A 19251-nucleotide genomic window follows, 5' to 3' on the forward strand; every position below is an offset into this window, starting at 1 on the left:
GATACAGTCTGAGAGGTTTCGTATAGATCGTCGGCCAGGGTGCGGAAGGCTTTCTCTTGAGCAGAAGCACGTGCCTGGGTGTAACGACGTCTTTGCGCCGTCCTGTGCAGAGCCCGAAGCTCGTGTAAGCGGGAGTGAAGAGGTGAGATATTGTTGACAGTCGAAGACAAGGTAGGGGACCTTCCAGCGGAGAACTGCTGACAAAGGGAATCCGAGCGGCGAATATATAGGTACAGTTGTTGACAGTCGACTCCCGTTAATGCTAAGTCCACAGGTACCGGAAGCACTTCGAATTAACCGAACTTCCAATTAAACGAAAGCACAAGAACAAAATTGTTATTACTCTCCAACACGTTTTCATTCTTGATTTCGTTCAGAATGTCGACTTTGTTCGCCAAAGCGAGCGTACGACACGGGTTGCCGTGACAGTTGAGGCTTATCGCTAAAATAGAAGCCTGAAGCGCTCACCCCACAAACTGCTCACACGGCGATGTGCGCAACGCAGGTGCTTGAGAACGTCAGAAGGGAGAGATACGTACATTGGCGCGAGTCTCCACTGTCCTGCCGCCTAATCAACTGTGCGCTTCCTCAGTTGCGATGACGCCGGCATCAGCACAGAACACGGCGGTCTTTTCTGCGCTAGAAAATTTTGAGTTTTATCGAGAAGTGACGGTCACCTCGATGCTTTTTATTCGAAATAACTTCCAATTAACCGATATCCTACCTTCGAATTATCGAGCAATCTCTTTCATTGGATTGCATGTGTAAAATGGCCGGGACCAGCACGCCACTTTTAATTAACCGAAAATTGCAATTAAGCGACTTCAAATTATCGAGAGTCGACCATGTGCTCAGGGGAAGAGCTAACATGCGGTGCGCGCTGGGGGAGTGAGAGGGAGGCCGAGCGTGCGCCGCTGCACAGGTGGCCAGTTGCTACGGCAACTTGCCCCGGCCCTCCGGCGCACGCGTTGCTATAGAAACTTGGATGCTGAAATGGCACTGCCTATTGTGATTGCAGAAATGGGGAAAAGTGACCATTCCCATGGACACCAGACTTCTTTGAAGTGTAGCACGGTACTTTTGTACCCGTTTCTGTGAATAGGCACGCGTACCCCCTCCATTACTCGGTTTTCGGCGCGGGGACAAGATTTCCAGTGCAAAGCCTGCGTTAGCAGCTACTGCTGTACAATAATTAAGAATGCTGATTGCTTCGTCGTCTATATGCGGTCTAACTGCGAATATTAACACAAATCGGCCGGATTAGATGAGTTGATGAAAAGGGTAACCGAGATACAGCTTGAATTTTAGATGAGTAGCGTACCGTATTCGCACGATCCTTCGTAACGCGAAGGTACCTTTACTTAGGAAAAGTCGAAGAAATAATTTGACGCCGATTCTACGCGCCCGGTAAAAGACATGACACCATGTACCTGGCAGAAAGCATTTTATTTGACGCGCACGCAAATGCGTCAGGGAAAACCCCTTTTGCTTCATAAATTTGCTTACCCAGCTCCTGCTAGCATTAAAATTTCAGGGGGGACCATTTAAAGCGTTTGCACTTTCAAACGCCTTGAGTCATGAAGTTATCTACAACTTCCGTGTTTGGGTCCGGTGAAGCCTCGCATGAAAATACCGCTGTGCCTTGTTTGCGCCAATCGTTCACTCTTGTCTTCGGGGCGCCGAGTGTACCAGATGCCTTTATCAAAACAGCGCGAAGCACGGGACAAAGGGAAGAGAAGACTACACAAGCGCGTGTGTAGTCTTCTCTTTTCTTTGTCCCGTGCTTCGCGCTGGTTTGTTAAAGTTATGTACCAAGTTGCCCAACTACAAACCCTACCAGATGCCGCTTGGTTCCCCTCGCTGTCGGCAAGTAAAATTACCTTGCGCTTGATGGACGCTTCACATTGGCACTTTTTCGGAACCAAAATTACTGAAACGAGGGGCTCATTGCAGCAGAAGCAATATGTGCAGCAGCTGGCGAAAGTATGCCCATCGAAGAATGGGTACGTCAAAATCTATTCACACGATGTTGACGGATTGTTTCGGATTGAATCGTGCATTTAAGGAGAAGTTAGTGCCGATGGAGGTGGGGCTGGCCTCTTCGAAGCCGATTTTGGTTTTGAGCCCGATTGTAACGCGCTCATAGATTTGAAGGCTACTTTTAGCGAAAAAAACTAACGCGTTACAATCTTGCAAATACGCTAATCGAGATGCTGATACATATACTGGTAAGAAGCGTGATTCTGGAAAAAGTTGGAGCTCCAGATCAAATGTTAATATATAAATCAAATAAGGGCTCATTTACCACTAATAATACTTTGTCCTGGTTCCCGTCTATAGTTCTCATCGGAGTAGAAATATAGCTAGGAAATCCCATTGGCTTCCCATCGATTTATGTTCATGGGCTTCTAAGGGGAAAGGGGGGGGGGGGGGGGGTCATAGTCTATAAAAACAGCTGCAACACCGATTACAACGCATGTATACTGTAAGACAAATCATGTCGTGCTTTCCGGGCAAAATAACTTTCTAGCCACGCTGTCTCCTCTTATTTAATTTATAACCATTTATGGTTAGCGATTACATTTTGAAAACAAATGGTGCGACGACAACGCTTCTGCAGTCGTTTCGGTAGCCGCACTGATTGACGAACAAAATTGTGAAGTAAATTGTAATGTCGATTTCTCGAATTAAATACATTAAATTGATGCTACTATAATTATATATCCTACCAAATTGCATTCCTTTAATTCAAAATTACGCTAAATCTCCATTGGAAATGGATCCTAATTCTCAATCTCACACTGGAGTTGTCCTGTTCACGACTGCGATTAGACCCGGTTGCATGGCGGCGGTATGGTCTAATGTACCCTCTTTTAATTCGATGAAAGGAGTGTAAACAGTCCAAGCATGGCAACAGCGCCAGCGACCTGACGTTTTGTCTGCGCCCTTCCAACCTTCTGTACAGTCACTATGATAATTCCGTTTCTCATTGCAGCAATTTCTACTATGCCAGTCTCATGACACTGGCCTATCACAGCTCAACGCTACACTAAAAGAAGCTACCTGATAGGTAGATTCTTTTACTGTACACAGTAAGTGGGCTATAGAGTGGTGTATACACCACTCTAAAACCCATTTAGAGGCAAAGTTCTAACATCATACAGCTCTCGCTGCACAATTTAACGCGCATTATGGGGAAAATTGACCGTGCATTGTTTCTTTAATGCAGCTTTTCTGTGTTGTTTAAATGTACATCACAACAACCAGTGGTATTAATAAAAACACAGGAACAATTATTTTATTTCTTTGGAAACGCAGAAAACTATAGGGTCATCAGGTTTAAAATGACTAAAATTTTGGCTCGGTTCTCAATATCTTTCCTTTTGATATCTTGCAAAGTATCAACACCAAAATGCTAACCATGCAGTGCCACGCACACACACACGCACACACACACACACACACACACACACACACACACACACACACACACACACACACACACACACACACACACACACACACACACACACACACACACACACACACACACACACACACACACACACACACACACACACACACACACACACACACACACACACACACACACACACACACACACACACACACACACGCGCGCGCGCGCAAGCTCAAGCACGCACGCACGCACACACACGCACACACACACGCACAACACGCGCACACACGCATAGAATTTGCCTGTCAAAGTCTTTACAGCAAAAGAATTGATTCGTTGACGTGCCTTCTGTCGAAACCCGTATTTACATCCTATCTGTAAAAATCCCGACCGGAAAGAAAGTTACCAGATACAACATAACTGCGACAAAAAGTCAAGCAAACCGACCTCTACACCTGGTTAACCTCCCCGCCTTTCCGTTCGTTTTTCTCCTCCTCTCCCAGACTGATCCACCGTGCGGTGGATCACTGCACACAATTCTGCTCATGATTCCTTGTCATTTATTTCCTCAAATAAATGGCAAGGAATGATGAGCAGAATTGTGTGGTTGGTTTTTTTACTACAAATGACTCTTCTTTTGACGTACGATTTGGCGTGACAGGAAAAAGAGGAACGGGGCTAAACCAAGCCGTAAAACGACTGCGCAAACTATCAGCAATATTACTACGTAGCAGTTCTTTGACCACTAACCTGGGGTTTTCGGGGGACCGGCGCAAGTTTTGGTCTCCGTTTCCTCGCTATTCAAATAACTACTAGCGCACCTATGCGCCAGTGCCTAAGTTAATATATGCGTACGCCTTGCCGTATTAAAAAATATACTGCTTCCATGATGGCGATCATGAAGCAGGAGAATTCACAGGAAAATCTTTCAAAACTACTGCACTCGTGGCGAGGTTTATGCATGTCAATATTGCCCAGCGCACAGGTAGACTTACACTTTTGGTGCCAGTGACTGAGTAAACTGTGTGCCTTTTGGGAATAGGACCCCAAGACTTGAACTGTGTACACTGTGGGAACTGTGAACTTCCTCTTTCCCACTCGTCTTCACTCCCTCAAGGGCCTCCTTACGGCCTCTCGTTTTAATAACGTGTTTCACTCACTCACTCAGGTATCCCTGCGCACGTTTACACCAAAATACAAATTCATAACTGAGCTCCGTGGTTGCTTTAATTACGCACGGAATCGGTTCCCTATGAAAATAGGCTCGAATCAGCGGAGACTAGAGTTCCTGTAGGGGAGCTATATACAGGAACTCTAACGGAGACGAGCTAAGCCCGCCATCTGTTTTCGGGGCGCACGAAGCGTTCCCGTGTCGATAAAATAGATCACCAGGTGCCGCACCATTACGGAACAGAATGCCTCGGAACGCGATCGAGCGCGTAGGCGGGCGAAACTGTATCTATGAAGAGAAGTGCCCGGCTGACTTAGGTGACCCTCTGGCTGTCTCACCGCCGCCCAGCCGAAACTGCTAGACCTAGAGATATTACACCCTTATTATGGCGTAGGACCCGTTACGCGGCTGCATTTTTGTAAAATGCACCCTTAAGAAAGTAAAAGGGGCTAAATTGTACTCTCGCACATTGCTGGTTACCTCCCAGGCCCGTTAATATATACAACTGGTATTTTCGAATATATTTATGCCATGCAAATGTCCTAAAAGTGGTGTTGCCCTAACCAACTCTATTTGGCGAATCTGTATTCGGGGATAAATAGCGTATTTTTACGGATTCCTCAATTTATGTTCGGCCCGTTTATATATCGAATTGATTTCAACAGCAGAGCTGTTTAAGCTTTTACTTCCGCCGTGGGGCGTTACCAGAAAAGTCAGCCCAGCCGAGCGCCTGGGAGCGTGCGCCTCGTGAGGAGCGCCCGGCATCGGTCAGCTCGCCCTTCGAGAACACTCTGCTCAGGATTCGTGGCGTGCTCTCTCGCGTGCTGTTTTCTTCGCCAGTTCACGTTCGTTCACGCCTGAATTGGGGAGCACAGCGTGCGCCTCGCGCTACAGGCGCTTAGTTCGTTCAGTTCGCGCTACAGGCGCTTAGTTCGTGAAGCCCGTTGCCGCGGATTCTAGCGCGTGCTAGCGCGGTCCACTTTGGGAGAGATGTGAAAGACTGTGGACAAAATGGTCCGGGATGGCCAGTCACGGATAACTTTCAGCGGCAAGTTCGGAAATCCATGTGAGGTGCAACAGCCGGGTCTGCGATGAAGGGAGAGGGGCCGCCAGCTCTGCTGCTTCTCCAGCCTTGCACCACTAGTGCAAGCTGGGCTTTTTTTTTTTTGTACAAAGGTTACCCATTCAAATGCACAAAAACAAATTTCTAGACTTTGCCCAAACAAACCCCTAAAAGGACGAGGGGGACTTTTCCCAATTACACCCCTAACCGAATAAAAACGCCTAAGTGGCGATATCAGCCCGTTGAACGCTTGTTCCGACATTCGGTGAATGCTTGTTCGTGCACCCTACTAAAACCTTCTTCCACCTCTAAGGTAGTAGAAGGCACCCTTAGGACATACGCCCTTCCCATTTTAACGCCTCCTGTCCTCTCCTATCAAGAGGAGCATTCATTCGACCTATTTACCAAACCCCAACACTGATCCGCCAGCTTTGGAACTCCACACCGCATACAGCTGAACTGGGGTGTGGGGGCAAACTGGGAGTGCGGTACGACCTCCGAGGAAAAAAAATTTCACCCGCACCCTCGCTATTGTGATGATGATTAGAAGGAGATGCCGTGACGTACCTTCGCACAACTGGTTTTGCTTGGAGTGAGGCAGACGCCATAATCTTGATAAAACATTCGAGAGACAAGATAATAACTTTCTCTTGCATTACAATTTCAATACGCCCGGTGAATTAATGGTGGTGGCAAGAGAGCACTGCAGCGCAGCATGGGAAGTCAGATGGAGTTGACTATTCCAGCTAACGGTCCTGTGTGCTGCGTTGTAGATACACAGCCACGCGTAAATTCCGTTGTCTAACAGCCTTTCTCACTTCGCACTAGTCAAGCTAAAATTGTTGCGTTTACAAAGCAAGCATACACCATGTAGTTGTTGGAAGCAAGTTTGGATTGCCGTGCAAGAAATTTTTAAAGCGGGAGTTCTTAAACGCTAAAGCGACAACCACATGGAGCATTTTGCTCGCGTCTGGAGGCGGTCGGCGCCTCCTGGCGGCGACGCAAAAAACGTTGCAGAGCACAATTAACCGCACCGCCATCTGCTAGATAGGTTTGTTAGCTAAAAATCACTTACTTGATCAAACTGGCTTTTTGTTTTCTTTAATTTGGCCCTCTCCAACGTCCGTTTCGCGTCGCCACTAGGAGAAGCCGACGGCCGCCAGACGCGATCCGTAAAATGCTTCATGTGGTTGCCGCTTAAGATAGAGAGTTCACCCTAAACTTTTATACACTTATTGGCTGACAAGGGTGTGAAAATCTTGTCTCATGGCACACACTTTTAAAAGGTCTGTTGACTAAATAAAGTGTCTAAGGATGAAAAAAAAAAAGGGAGGGGGGGGTGTGAACACTTTAAAATAAGGATGTGGACAATGGGGACTGGCTGAGCGCACAGCATGACATACAGATACATACATGTTGGCATTTCAAGTCCAACAGTAACGAAAGGCAGCAGTGGAACGTGAAAAAATTGAATTGACTTCAGCAAACCTCCACCGTGGAAGGAGCAGAAGGAGCGAGACGGGAGAGGTAGAGCGTGAGAGGTGGTCGGAGGGAGAAGACAGGCATTCATTTGTCAGCGGTGGCAGAAGACTGTTGTCTTTCGACGACATTTACAGCGAAGTGAGCAGATACGCGGCCGATTTTTTGTTCGTTTGTTTCGCGTGGACCACGACAGCGAAGCCTTGCCTGCAATGACGCGTGGTAGTTTAGCATTTTGTGCAGTTATATCGCCTTATTTTGACGCAGTTTTTATAATGCAGCGATTTTATTTCGTATTCCGAACAATCGATTCAATGGCTACTTTTTAATGAACCATGCGACCCTCGGTTGTGTGTTTGTGCTTTGCCTGAAATGTTCTCAAGGGTTAGACTTTGCGATAAACAATGTTAACACGTATTACCCGGTCAACCAGTGCTATCTTCAGCGAAACAGACAGACAAGAGATGTAAAAATATCCCAAATACATTTCGTTTCCCGCTCCCAATACGTACTTTTTTACCATCGGTTCATTGTAACTGGGACACCCTTACCTACACACCCTGGGACACCCTTACGTACTCGATAAGCACATGAATACTATATGCTTGTCAAGTCCGTCAAAAGAGCAATTAACGAGTTTTTCAGCGCACTTTTAATGGCAGCAAGTTATGAAAAACGTGAAATAACCAACTGACAACTTTCTACCTCAACGGAAATACCAATCCGAGTTAAAATGACTTATTGCTTATTGTTTGTGCAATTAAGAAAATAAAGTACGAACAGCGCCAGTCTCTTCATCTTTCTTGGTCTTTGTTGTGCGCTATACTCCGTCTTTTACATAAATAGGAATGCTGTAAATGACCACTGATACAACATATCTAAAGGGAAATATTTATAACTTACGTTGCGTAAACTGCGGATAAGTATAATGTATTACCGACCTCTACGAAGACGTGTCCGTCAGCTAAGTATTAGCTTAACATACGAGATAATCCTATTTATATTGCTTAAACGCCACGTGGCTGACATGAAATCATTATTTTTGTTGTAGATAATCAAGTTTAAATTTTGGAATTCTGAACACTTTCGAGTTTTGTAATCTGACGAAAATACAATGAAAACAAACCTCGGACTTCCGCTTTACTAAAATGCCCGTAACATTTGTCTTTATTAAATAAAGGAAAAAAAAATCAGATTATTTCAGTGATTGAAGAGAGCATTTCTATGCCGCACATTTTATATGGCGCGCAAAAGTCTTATAATGAGTTGCAGCTTTCTCTTTCTGTGCTACTGTAGATACAGGGCCAGAAAGTTGTTTACACATTTTAGCAAGTGCGGTGTTCCTACTTCAGTATGCACGGTGATCAAGGTTAAGCCGACAGGTTTTTTTTTTTTTTTAATTAGGCGCTGAGATGTACGTGAAGACCACCTCAACAGTGAGGTTATGCGCCGAGGGGGGACACATAATGAGGTGGTAACTACTGATGTCAGTGGCTTAATTAACAAAAATTGAATAATTAACTTTTTAACGGCTGCAGTAAGTAGACATGTTTGTATTGACGAGTTAGACGCACTCTTGTTTCTACGCAGTTTCATTTGGCAGAATTCTAGCGCATTCGTGCTCCGAGTTATCGAACTGCGAAGTTTAATTGCCGTTCGCATGATTACGCATGCTAGACAGCGAAGACCGGCGCAAAGCTTCTCCCTTTTGTGACGTTCCTGCTGTGTTCGGTGTTAGTTTGACAACAGGGTGAAGGAATAGGCAAAATTGATAACTGGCACCCTTTCAGTCTTTGCAGGCTTTATCGCAATCTGCAGTAGGCGGAACCGCTATCGAAACACACAACAAAAGGGTGGAGCTTTGCGCCGGTCGCCACTTTCTAACATGCGTAATCATGCGAATGGCTATTAAACTTGGCACTTCGATATCTCGGAGTAGGAATGCGCTAGAAAAGTTCTGCCAAATGAAACTGCCTAGAAACCCGATTGGGTCTAACTTTTCAATGCATACATGCCTGCTTACTGCAGCCACGAAAAAGTTAATTATCCAATTTTAGTTCCTTAGTCCACCGACCTCAAAAATTGCCACCTCATATGTGTCCCCCTGGGCGCACAAACTCACTGTAGATGTGGTCTTAACGTACATCCAAGCGCTTAATTTTTTAAAAAATCGGTCGACTTAACTTTGATCGCCCTGTATAGTCATCAATTAGCCCAGCATGGTGCACTATCACACATTTCATCCAGCGAAGTGGTGTTTTTGATGTCACTAAGAAACACTTAATATAACTCAGAACAATACAAAAATTATATAAAAATATTAGTCTTAGTACGCATTTAGATTTTGCTTTGGTTTGAATTTTTTACTTAGAAATCTTTGCCTGCGACCCTTGCAGCCACACAGTGCGCACACCCGCGAGCAAAGCCAAATGCTTGACTGCGAGAAAGACTTCATGGAATTCCTTCTCACCCTTCCTGCTGAGCTGCCCGGGACGTCGACATCAAGGTCTTTAGAGCGGACAAGGCGGCACAGCAGAGTCCCCAAGGTGAAGCCCTGAGTGTTTTTTGTCGTAGGTGTATGTCTGTGGTTTGACTAACGAGAGCATTAACGTAGCTGAATGCCTCTGAAACGTGCTCATGCATTATTATATTGCACCCTAAATAGGTTTTCTACGCAAACGGAATGCATGCTATTCCGCGTGTGCATAACCTTCCTGTGAGCTATGTTCAAAGCCTTGTTACGAAACGGAGCTTGAAATTTAAACCGTCTCCCTCGAAGCTATGTCTAGCAGAGAAGAACGAATTGAGTGAGCGCCAGGACATGGCAAACCCCGTCAGTCCTTCTTGTGTATATTTACCTCAGTAAATTTACCTCTTGGGCGAATTACCTCGGCTGATTCCGCGAATTTAGAAGAACGTGTTGGTGGGCGAGTTGGTGCTTCTTCAACGTAAAGTAAAAAACTGCGCAAATTTGGACGGCCACGGAAAGGGAGGAACCACAGGACTGCGCCTGTCCTGTGTTTCCTCCCTTCCTGTGGCCGTCCAAAATTGCGCTGTTTTTTACTTTACGTTGATGATTCCGTGAACCAGCTTGCTCGTTGCGTAGAGGCGCGTATTCGCACGTTTCGTCTGTTATAACGAAAGCTGTGTATTGGATTCCTCCGTACATTTCACGCTGGTTTCGGATTCCGCGAAAAATGATGGCTGTCATTGCAGTTACTGGGTTGGCTGCGGAGTTTAAATATAACTTAGTTTTTACAGTCATTGTCATTGTTTTCGCCATTGCCATTTTGGTTGATAAAGCGCAGTAAGCAGCATTGCACGATTATCGTTGTTACTGCCATCGTCGTCTTCATCGACGCATAGATTGTCTAAGGAGCTATTACTAGTTAATCAATGTTATTTCACTGTACTCGGAAGGGTCGGCCAAGAACCTAAATGCAACATAACGTTCGCCGCCATGTTCGGGGACGTGGTGCAGGGAGTGCGGTAGCGTAACGATGAGAGGGATGAAAACGCAAGAATACCTGGACAAGACGTTGAGACACTCAATGAGCGGCACTTTAACATCGTGGTCTAGACGAAAGTTGTATGTTTGCATAAAGCGCAGTAACCACACATAGAGTGGCCTGGCAATTTTCGGACCCCATCAGAGGAGCGGGCCTACGAAGAGACGCAGAAGGAACGCACCCGCAGATGCGCGGAGGTGTGGTTAGTTCATCCACTTCAGGTAACAATACAACCTCCGTCTCGTCAACGATTCCAAAGTGCCGACCACACGTTATGGTATATGTAGCGACTTGTTAGTTCAGAAATGTGCAAAGTCCTTTTCAGTGACCACAAGGTGGTACTTATCGCGTTTCAATAGAAGCTCATTCGTCGCGTATTCAGGTGTTCTTGTATGGCTTCACACACGAAAGTGAAACTGCCCACGTGACACACCTGTGAATCTGCCATCTATGCTTCCACTGCCTCTCGTCTTACGCGACAGCGTTAAATCGTCTTGTAGCATCAAATTCCAATAGGGTGTTCCTGCCTGAGCGTGACTGCGTAGTCTAAAAAATAGTAAGAGAGAAATTGTAGATATTAGAATAGAAAAACAAAGGCAGCTTACGAAAGGCCTTGCTGGCGACATGTACTATTATTCCAACTACTCATCTGAATACTGTATCTCACGCCTGGTGAGCGTGATGGAAATGAAGTGCCCACACTCTCCTTCTCGACCGGCCATCACGGCAACTGATTCAAATATATCGCTGATATCAGTAGCAGCCTCGAATCTCGCCGAGGAGGCGACACAGAAAGTGCCCTTTTCGCACGGCCTGTTTTGTTTCTTCACAGCTGCCACTGCCAATTTGCATCAAGCCTTGTAATTGCCCTCAATCATTCTGCTGAAATTTTTCTCACATCCAATGCATGCAGATCGCACTGCATTACAATGATTTCGCACTTTAAGCAGCATGCGTTTTTTTTTTTTCTTACGTGCCCTCTTGCTAAGCCTTCAGGTTCTCATCTCATCTTTGTTCTTAATATGCACGCAGGCCAAACCAAAAGTTGGACTGGACCACCTGGATAACCTTTGCAAACTAATGGAGCAGCTGGGTGACCTTAAGGAGCAGAATCACAAGCTTCAAAGGCGCGTGCAGTACTTGGAGGATATGAAGGACCTGCACGATATGGCCAGATTACTGGAGCCGGACGGCGCACTCGAAGGAAGTCGAGCGTCACCGCGTACACCAAGCCCGGGAGCGTATGGTGGCACGTTAAGCGCGGAGGAGTCCAGTCTGCACAAGAGCCGGACGCAGGTGACGCTTCGTTCCAGAAACTGTCGCCGCCGATCCCGAGAAAGAAGCAAGTCTGTGGGGACTCAAGACGACTACGCCGACAACAAAAGTGTCAAAAACAGCCGCTTCCCCAGCTGGTCTCGGGTGAAAGAAGCTCTGGGGCTCGAACGCTTGGCGGCGGAGTACGAAGGCACCCCGAAGGATGGTCTCGCCCTTCCTAGCCCCTCGGATGGCGGTTCATACCAGGGCGAGGGTTGCACCATCCCCACCGCCGACGGAAGGCGAGCGGCTTGGGATGCTGGCGATCCCGACCTCCCTTCACAGTCATTTTCGTGGTCCGAAGGAAGCTTTCACGCCAGCATGCAGGCTGATCCCTTTAGACAAGGTAAGCTATGTGGCGTATAATTAGAACTTTCGCCCAGAATGCGAAGGGGCTTTGAGAATATAAAATTAACACTTGACGCTAGCTGCCGACCAGATAAAGCCCTCCCCCTTATGACTGATGTCATGGCCCTCTGAGACGGTCCCGTGGGCCTGCTTCTCCTGCAACACGACCAAGTAAACAGTAACTGCGACTGATGTAGCGAATCATTCGAGTTGCGTGTATTTTACTCAGAGATGGGATCAACTCTGAGACGTTAATTAATGCAAAATGTCATTTTCGTATTGAACAGTAATAAAGCACAGTCAACACTAGTATTTATGTTTTAGCTCGTTCAAGTTTAAGACATAACATCAGAAACCGACCAGGCCGAAACACCTCCTGGAGGATTGGTGACTGGGCGCTCCATAAAAAGACATTTTCGGCAAGACTCTCAAACACACTTGATTTCTATCTCATTTGCGTGAGCCCTACTTCACAGTGACGTGGGTTAATTGCCGATTCCTGGATTTCGTAGCGGCTTTGCCGTTACTCACCGTATTCCCTCTGCGCTTACTGGAGCCATCGATAAAACACGTCAGTCACCAACAAAACAAAGCTAAGAGGGACATAAACCCGCTTTACGAAACGATGAATAGTTTTTTTTTTTTTTTTTTTTGAAAAATCTCCCGCAGCAACTGCCCTGGAATTTTTTTGACGTTCAAAGATCAGACGCAGTTTTCTTACATGTCATGTTTGATTAAAGAACGTTGCCACTCCGACATGCGCTAAAACACCGCCGTGCATATCTGCTTCGCCATAACGCTCTTGAACGACTAACCCCTGTCAACGGGAGAGCGATTCGGGCGAATGAAAGTCCAGGCATGCGGATTGAACGCGACGTTTTGTATTCCGCACCACCGCCGCGCAGATCAACTCTTTCAACCCCATCTGCATCGGACTTGTCATGCGACAGATTTGTTCCGTTGGTCGCACAGATTGCGTCATTCGGGTCCACTGTGGCAACTCAGGACAAATTATCGACAGCGAGACAAGTAGCTTTGGACACCTGTATTGAAGTAGCATACGCAGTGATCAACTGTTCTGTTCCAAATGTACTTGCGAGCGTTGGGACAATCACTTGTGAAACGCGCTGGAATTTATACTCCCGCGCGACATTGGTGAAACCGAAATGTGAACGTGCAAGCAAGCAAGCAGGTGCCGGCGACAAGGAAGCAAGGAGTGCGAATCGCTTATGTGTCGTTCGTCTGTGGCACAGTGCCAGCATGCGACGCCCGTGGCAAGCGAGCACGGACAAACACTTCGGGCGTTAGAACAAAGACTCCCGATGTGCGTTTCCTTTTATATCTGCGTCTCGAAAGGGAATCATAACAAGTGTCCCAAAGGGGAGGGTTATTTGGCAGAAGAACGCACCTTTCACAAATACCGGCAGTGAAAAATAGGCGGTCCCCAACTTTTAACCGTATCAAAATAGAAAAGGACACGGAGCCCGGATTCAAAAACTAGCAATATTCATAAACATGGCTGGTAAAAATGAAGTGAACAGTACAAGTACAATATCAGGGCAGTACACAAATAATTTTCGGCGTGCGCGCTGTTCTACGTTACAAGACTGCACAGCATGAACTAAGCAAAATAAATTGAGACATTGTAGCTAGCCCAACTAGACTCAATGTAAGTCTTAAATAAATTAATAATTGGATAACTGCACAACGGCCAGGCAGGCGCTGTGTCGGTCACAAACCCGGGGCATATAAACACATACCTAAAAACCCCGAGAAAAACCACATACAAATGAACATTTGAATGCGAACACCTCCAACAGAACTCTGTAGCGTTGGGATAAAATCGAAGAAAAGGCAAATACGCCAACTAATGGGTTTTATTAAAAGCCACTTGATTTTTAATAAACGGCAAGAAACGAGTAGACAAAGAAAAAAAAAGAAGCTACGTTAAATAAATGCTACTTGTGGTCGAACGCAGTCACGGCCTGATAAAGGAGCCGAGAAGGCTGCGAAACGTTGGGACTGTTTTTAATAAAACCCCTCGGTTGGTGTATTTGCCTTTTCCTCATAAAAACGAACAGCGCTTACGACATCGCGCAAGTCTTGTCGCGTAATTGGCCGTGTACCGTTACGGCTTTAATAGCATTTGTCTCATGGCGCTAATGTTAAGCTCGTACTGACTTTTCCTGCTCTTCATCCTTTTTATTTCACGCGGTCAATATGACTCACGGTACTGCAACCAACTTGCGCATCTTTCTGTTTTCGCTCTTACCTCCCCCGCATCCAGAAAACAAAAAAACCGAAGGGCTATAAATTCTGAGGTATGCAGAGAGCATTGCCAATAGCAAACCCTTTGCAGTAGGCTGCCCGAAAGTGTCTCACGTGGCACTCATGGTCCGCAGCCAGCATGAGCCATGCGACCCTTCGACCTGGGGAGTCCGCACGCCGCAAGTCATCGCCAATATCTGCGACCATCACAGGAGATGGGGCGAGGATGACGTCGTTTGATCCCAAACGCCATTGTAATATAGGTGAGTAGTGCATCCGTGCACGGAGAAGCCCGCAGGCAAATCCTACGGGGTGAGGTGAGGTGACTGTGAGAGGGAAAGGGGTTCCCAGCCTGCACCACATATGTATCCGGAAAACTTCCGGTGGGTCGATTTTTCGTGCGGTCTCGCGTGATTGACCGCCCGATCCGTTTTCCCTGACGTTTTCGCGCGCGCAGCCGGTGACGTGAGACCGCATGAGAGATCAACTCCACGGGAAGTTTTCCGGAACCACGTAAGGGTTGCTTTGATTTCCTCCGAAAGTAACTTTGCCCTGAACCGGACACTAAAAGCTGAATGAGATTTATCCCATGATGTGAGGAATACTATCGAAAATGATCTGTCTGTACGGGGCACGAGCGGCTAGGTTTCCATTCTACTTTTTCCTCTATTTTTATTTTGTTCTTATTTTTATTCCTTTCTACGTTCCTAAAAATTTCTTATTATTGCCTATCACAGCTTAATCCCGTTCGTAGTGGTGTACCGGCTAGGTCCAAAACGCATTTTTTAATTTTTTATTGGTTTCCTGAAAATGTACTGCAATTTTGTCTTACAAATTTTTCCTATATCACCAGTACGAGGATTCGTATGGGGGCGGATTGTATCCTAGACTTTGGTGTATGCTTGTTCTAAAAAAATTATCCGCACGTACATTCGTACGCCACAATGCATCCTCATCATCACCATCATGACCTCCGCCTCACTAACCGAGTGAACACCTTTGTCTTCACTAGCGTGAGTCCAGTGAATGATGAGCGGGATCTTGCTCCCTGCTGACGTGGGGAAAGTAGAGGGATCCTACTCCCCTCTGATGAGAAACGGGACTTTCGGGCCGGCTATGATGCTAACGGTGCTGTCAAGGTGGTGCATGCGGCATATGTTCCTTCATCATTCTTCTTCTCGCTATCTGCTTTCCCTTCGATCTATCCTACTCTTAATTGACTCAGTCTTGATTGAGGTGCCCTCAAACCGAACGGCAGTTATCGGCTGGGCCGCCTTTTCGCGTGTGTGCAAACAAACTGCTATCGAACAGTCCCACTACCATGCTCTTCCAACTTGTCCCAATAAAACAAGTTGACCAAACCACTACTTCGGTTGTCTGCGATATGCGAGAACGCCGTGTATGATACGAGGAGGCTACTTTTTTTCGTATAGAGTAAACTTTATTCGTTCATACTCTAGACGTTGTCTTCAGTCGTTATAAAATTGTCGATGTCCCCGTTTTTATTTTCCCTCAATTGTAATTAACTCAAACGCAAATTTTGAGTGAACACTTTATTCATGCATGCTACGATGTTGTATAGTAGTCTTCATGGTTATTGCTAGCATCAAGTCATCATAAACAGTTTGTAAACGAATTATGACACCATGCTTTACGTCAGCGCGACGATAGCGCCACCTCGAAACCGTCTTTAAGCAATTGCCCTCGTAGCCAGGTGCGAATGGGAAGGAGATCGTACTGCAGCTTCGTGTACATGCGGCGCGGGTTCAGCTCTTTGCTCCGCAGCCAATGGAGTGTTCGGCTCTGAATTGTACAAAAGCGCCGGGTAAAGCAAGGACGTGCAGCGAAAAGGTGGGAGGGGAAAAAACGCCATCTAAACGCGACATTAAGCGTCGAGGATGTCCCGGGCCAGATTCACTAAAGCCAACTGGTCCGTCAACTGGTTTGAGGCTATCCAAGCCCGCCAAGAACTATCGGTGGCAAGGTGAAGCGAAAATTAACAACCTTTATTATCATAAAAAGGAAGCCGTAATAAAAGGAAGCCTTAGACAAAAAATCTTGCACCCCTCCGTCTAACGGCTGGTTGAACGCGAAGCTTTCTCGTGATAGATTCTTTGGTTGGCCAATCCCACACTGCGAGTATGTGCTACTCTGGATGTACGCACCACTTTTCTAAAATACCCACAGCAACTCTCGAGTGTGCAATACGTAGGCGTAACGTTTGGGTTTGGGGTGTACGGCGCTAATCAGTACCGGAGGCTTGGCGTTCGCTTCGATAGACGCCGGATAGACGGATAGACGCCGGCTTCATATAGGTACTTTGAGCGAAACAAGCTTGTGGTGCCTTCAAACCATGGCGAACATCCATAGTTTGCAACATCCGTGGCCAAATGTCAGCATGTCGCGTTTTGCTTGCAAGCGTTCAGGTATTCGTGCTGTCTGTCCTTAAAACAGCTGTCTGACTGGACCACGTAGAACTTACAACACGTTACGGGGATATTGCGCGCAGCACCCTCGGCGCGAGTTTAGCTTCTTGTTTTGTTACGAATCCAGATCGGCGAGAAGGCGTGCCGAGATGGAGGTAGCTAAAATGGAGTTTTTACATTAAAAGAACGAAAGTATTCACTGTCTTCAAATGGAGAAGCGCGTTGATTACGATTAATCGTCTTCCCATTACTGGCCTGAACAGGTATGGTTTTCTTTGCTATTTTTGTTCGATTTAGTATTTCTCGCTTGTATCGACTTCAATTGAGATGTAAGCGTACGTTAAAATTACCGGAGTGCGGGACTTAAAAAAGCCCACACCACGGCAGTACGCATTTCAGCATGGTTGCAACTCAGATGCGATGCAATTTCACTCATCATTTATTCAGGATAAAAATATCGGCGATAACGTCATGAATTCACGAGTATCGCGAAATGGTACAGTAAAAAAAGCTCGTTAAATGAAACTCGGTTAATTCGAACTTGCGGTTAATTCGAACTTACCCCCCGGGTCCCGGCAGAGCCCTATATATTTCAATGGGGTGAAAACTCCCGATAATTCGAACGCGTCGGTATCCAGAACGGTTAATTCGAACTATGATCCCTGGTTTCCATCGCTCATCGCAGAATAAGTTGTCCCAGAGTGATTACAATGTGTTGCAAATCCAAACCAAACCAAACTGGCTAGAGATGCAAAACAAGGAAACAGGAAAACAACAGCGTGGCGCGCGCGCTACGCTCCTGCAACAGCTTATTTCGCTTCTACAAAGGGCACCACGCCACCAGCGCCAGTGCTCCGGCGCATGCCATTATTATTTACGAAACACTATTTACGAAATCACCTGCCACAAACGTGTAGTAGCGCCTAATTCGCGATAACGAGTCCAGCGGTGGCTTCTTTGTGTTCTGCCCGCGCAGTGTGGCACGATTTTCATTCATTCTAGCGCCTGCCCGCTAATTCTAACAGCGCTTAATTCGAACAATTTGATGGTCCCCTTCGAGTTCGAATTAACGAGCTTTTACTGTATTTCATGCTGTTTTCCGCCGTTTTCTTCCGTATAAAATTGATCAGTTCTTCAGAAAGCTCCTATTATAACGGCGCCGGCTCGACATCAATGATTGAAACCTATCTGGGCTAGTTGATACAGTAAAACAGAATAAAAAAGCACAGAAAAACGATACACACGAAAATCATCTGGGTAAGCGCCATCCCAGGGTGTTACTTTTTTTCACGCATTTTCTTCTCTGCGACGTCAAAGGTAGGCGCCTTTCTGCGCCGTTGTTATGGCACTAAGCGTTGACAACCATCAGAGTTTCCACCAGAGGCGTTACAAAACGCCTACGACAGGAAAGCGCTTGGGTTACCAGTTGATAATTCAAAAGAAAAGAAACACAACCTGGAGGAACGCTTTACAGTGCATCTTCGTCTTGTAGATGGCAGCACGAATCGGTGAACGGAAAAATTAATTTCATAGAATAACGTGGGCATAAGGAAAAACTAAACCCTCTTCATATCAGCATTCATGGTAACATCAACAAGAACATCCACGCCCTCATGCTTCGTGTATGTAAGTAATCGGCAACATGTGACTGCGTTACCCGCCTCGTGTACACTGCAAACAGCGACTTGATAAATTTAGGCAGGCGGTTTTCAAAACATTATTTTTGACGCACACTCTCACTGGCGCCAGAGTGCTGAAATTCGTTTGTCAATAGTCGCATGAGATGAGTAGTCAGAGGCAGTACTCAGGCATATTTCGAGGGGCCATTAGCAACAACGCTCTAGCGAAACTGATCACTTACGTATGCGCCTTGCACAGCGGGTAGTAGTGGATGAAACCGGTGTAACGCAAGGTCTCAGACAAACATTGCCTTAACAATGTCTTGATCACGTAATGAACGCGGTGCAGCGGAAGTACGTCTTTTACAAGCAAGGCAGGTACTAATGAGCTTCGTGAATGTCTCGATTTAAGGGCTGTTTTACATTGCTTTCGCTGCACTTGTTGCTTTCGCTCCTCTCGTTATGCTACACAGTTATTCTTCTAACTTGGATTTTTATCCCCATTTTTTTATTTCTCCTTATTCGTCCTAACCTTTTTATTCCTATCTCATTCTAATCATACTTCTCTTTTCCGTTCTTCTTCTCCTCCTTCATACATTGTGATTGTTACTGTTCTTATTCCCTTCCCGGTCT

At 46.2% G+C, this 19251-nt stretch overlaps 2 protein-coding genes across 3 annotated transcripts in view; one reads left to right on the top strand and one right to left on the bottom strand.

Annotated features, from left to right (window-relative positions):
- The window catches only part of LOC144148403 (cytochrome P450 3A5-like), a 157972-nt gene that overhangs the window by 133827 nt on the left and 4894 nt on the right, over window positions 1–19251 (bottom strand). The window lies entirely within an intron of this gene.
- The window catches only part of LOC144148386 (uncharacterized), a 105329-nt gene that overhangs the window by 32219 nt on the left and 53859 nt on the right, over window positions 1–19251 (top strand). Inside the window, exons 3-5 of one of the 2 annotated variants that reach the window (XM_077679929.1) lie at window positions 9531–9680; window positions 11676–12303; window positions 14708–14836. In XM_077679929.1, coding sequence (XP_077536055.1) covers window positions 9531–9680; window positions 11676–12303; window positions 14708–14836 — 907 coding nt within the window. The remainder of the gene's footprint in view (window positions 1–9530; window positions 9681–11675; window positions 12304–14707; window positions 14837–19251) is intronic. The other variant, XM_077679937.1, reaches the window with a different exon arrangement.

This window comes from Haemaphysalis longicornis, unplaced genomic scaffold (assembly GCF_048455015.1).
Source record: "Haemaphysalis longicornis isolate Haplotype H1 unplaced genomic scaffold, Haemaphysalis longicornis Haplotype H1 scaffold_1, whole genome shotgun sequence".
NCBI lineage: Eukaryota > Metazoa > Arthropoda > Arachnida > Ixodida > Ixodidae > Haemaphysalis > Haemaphysalis longicornis.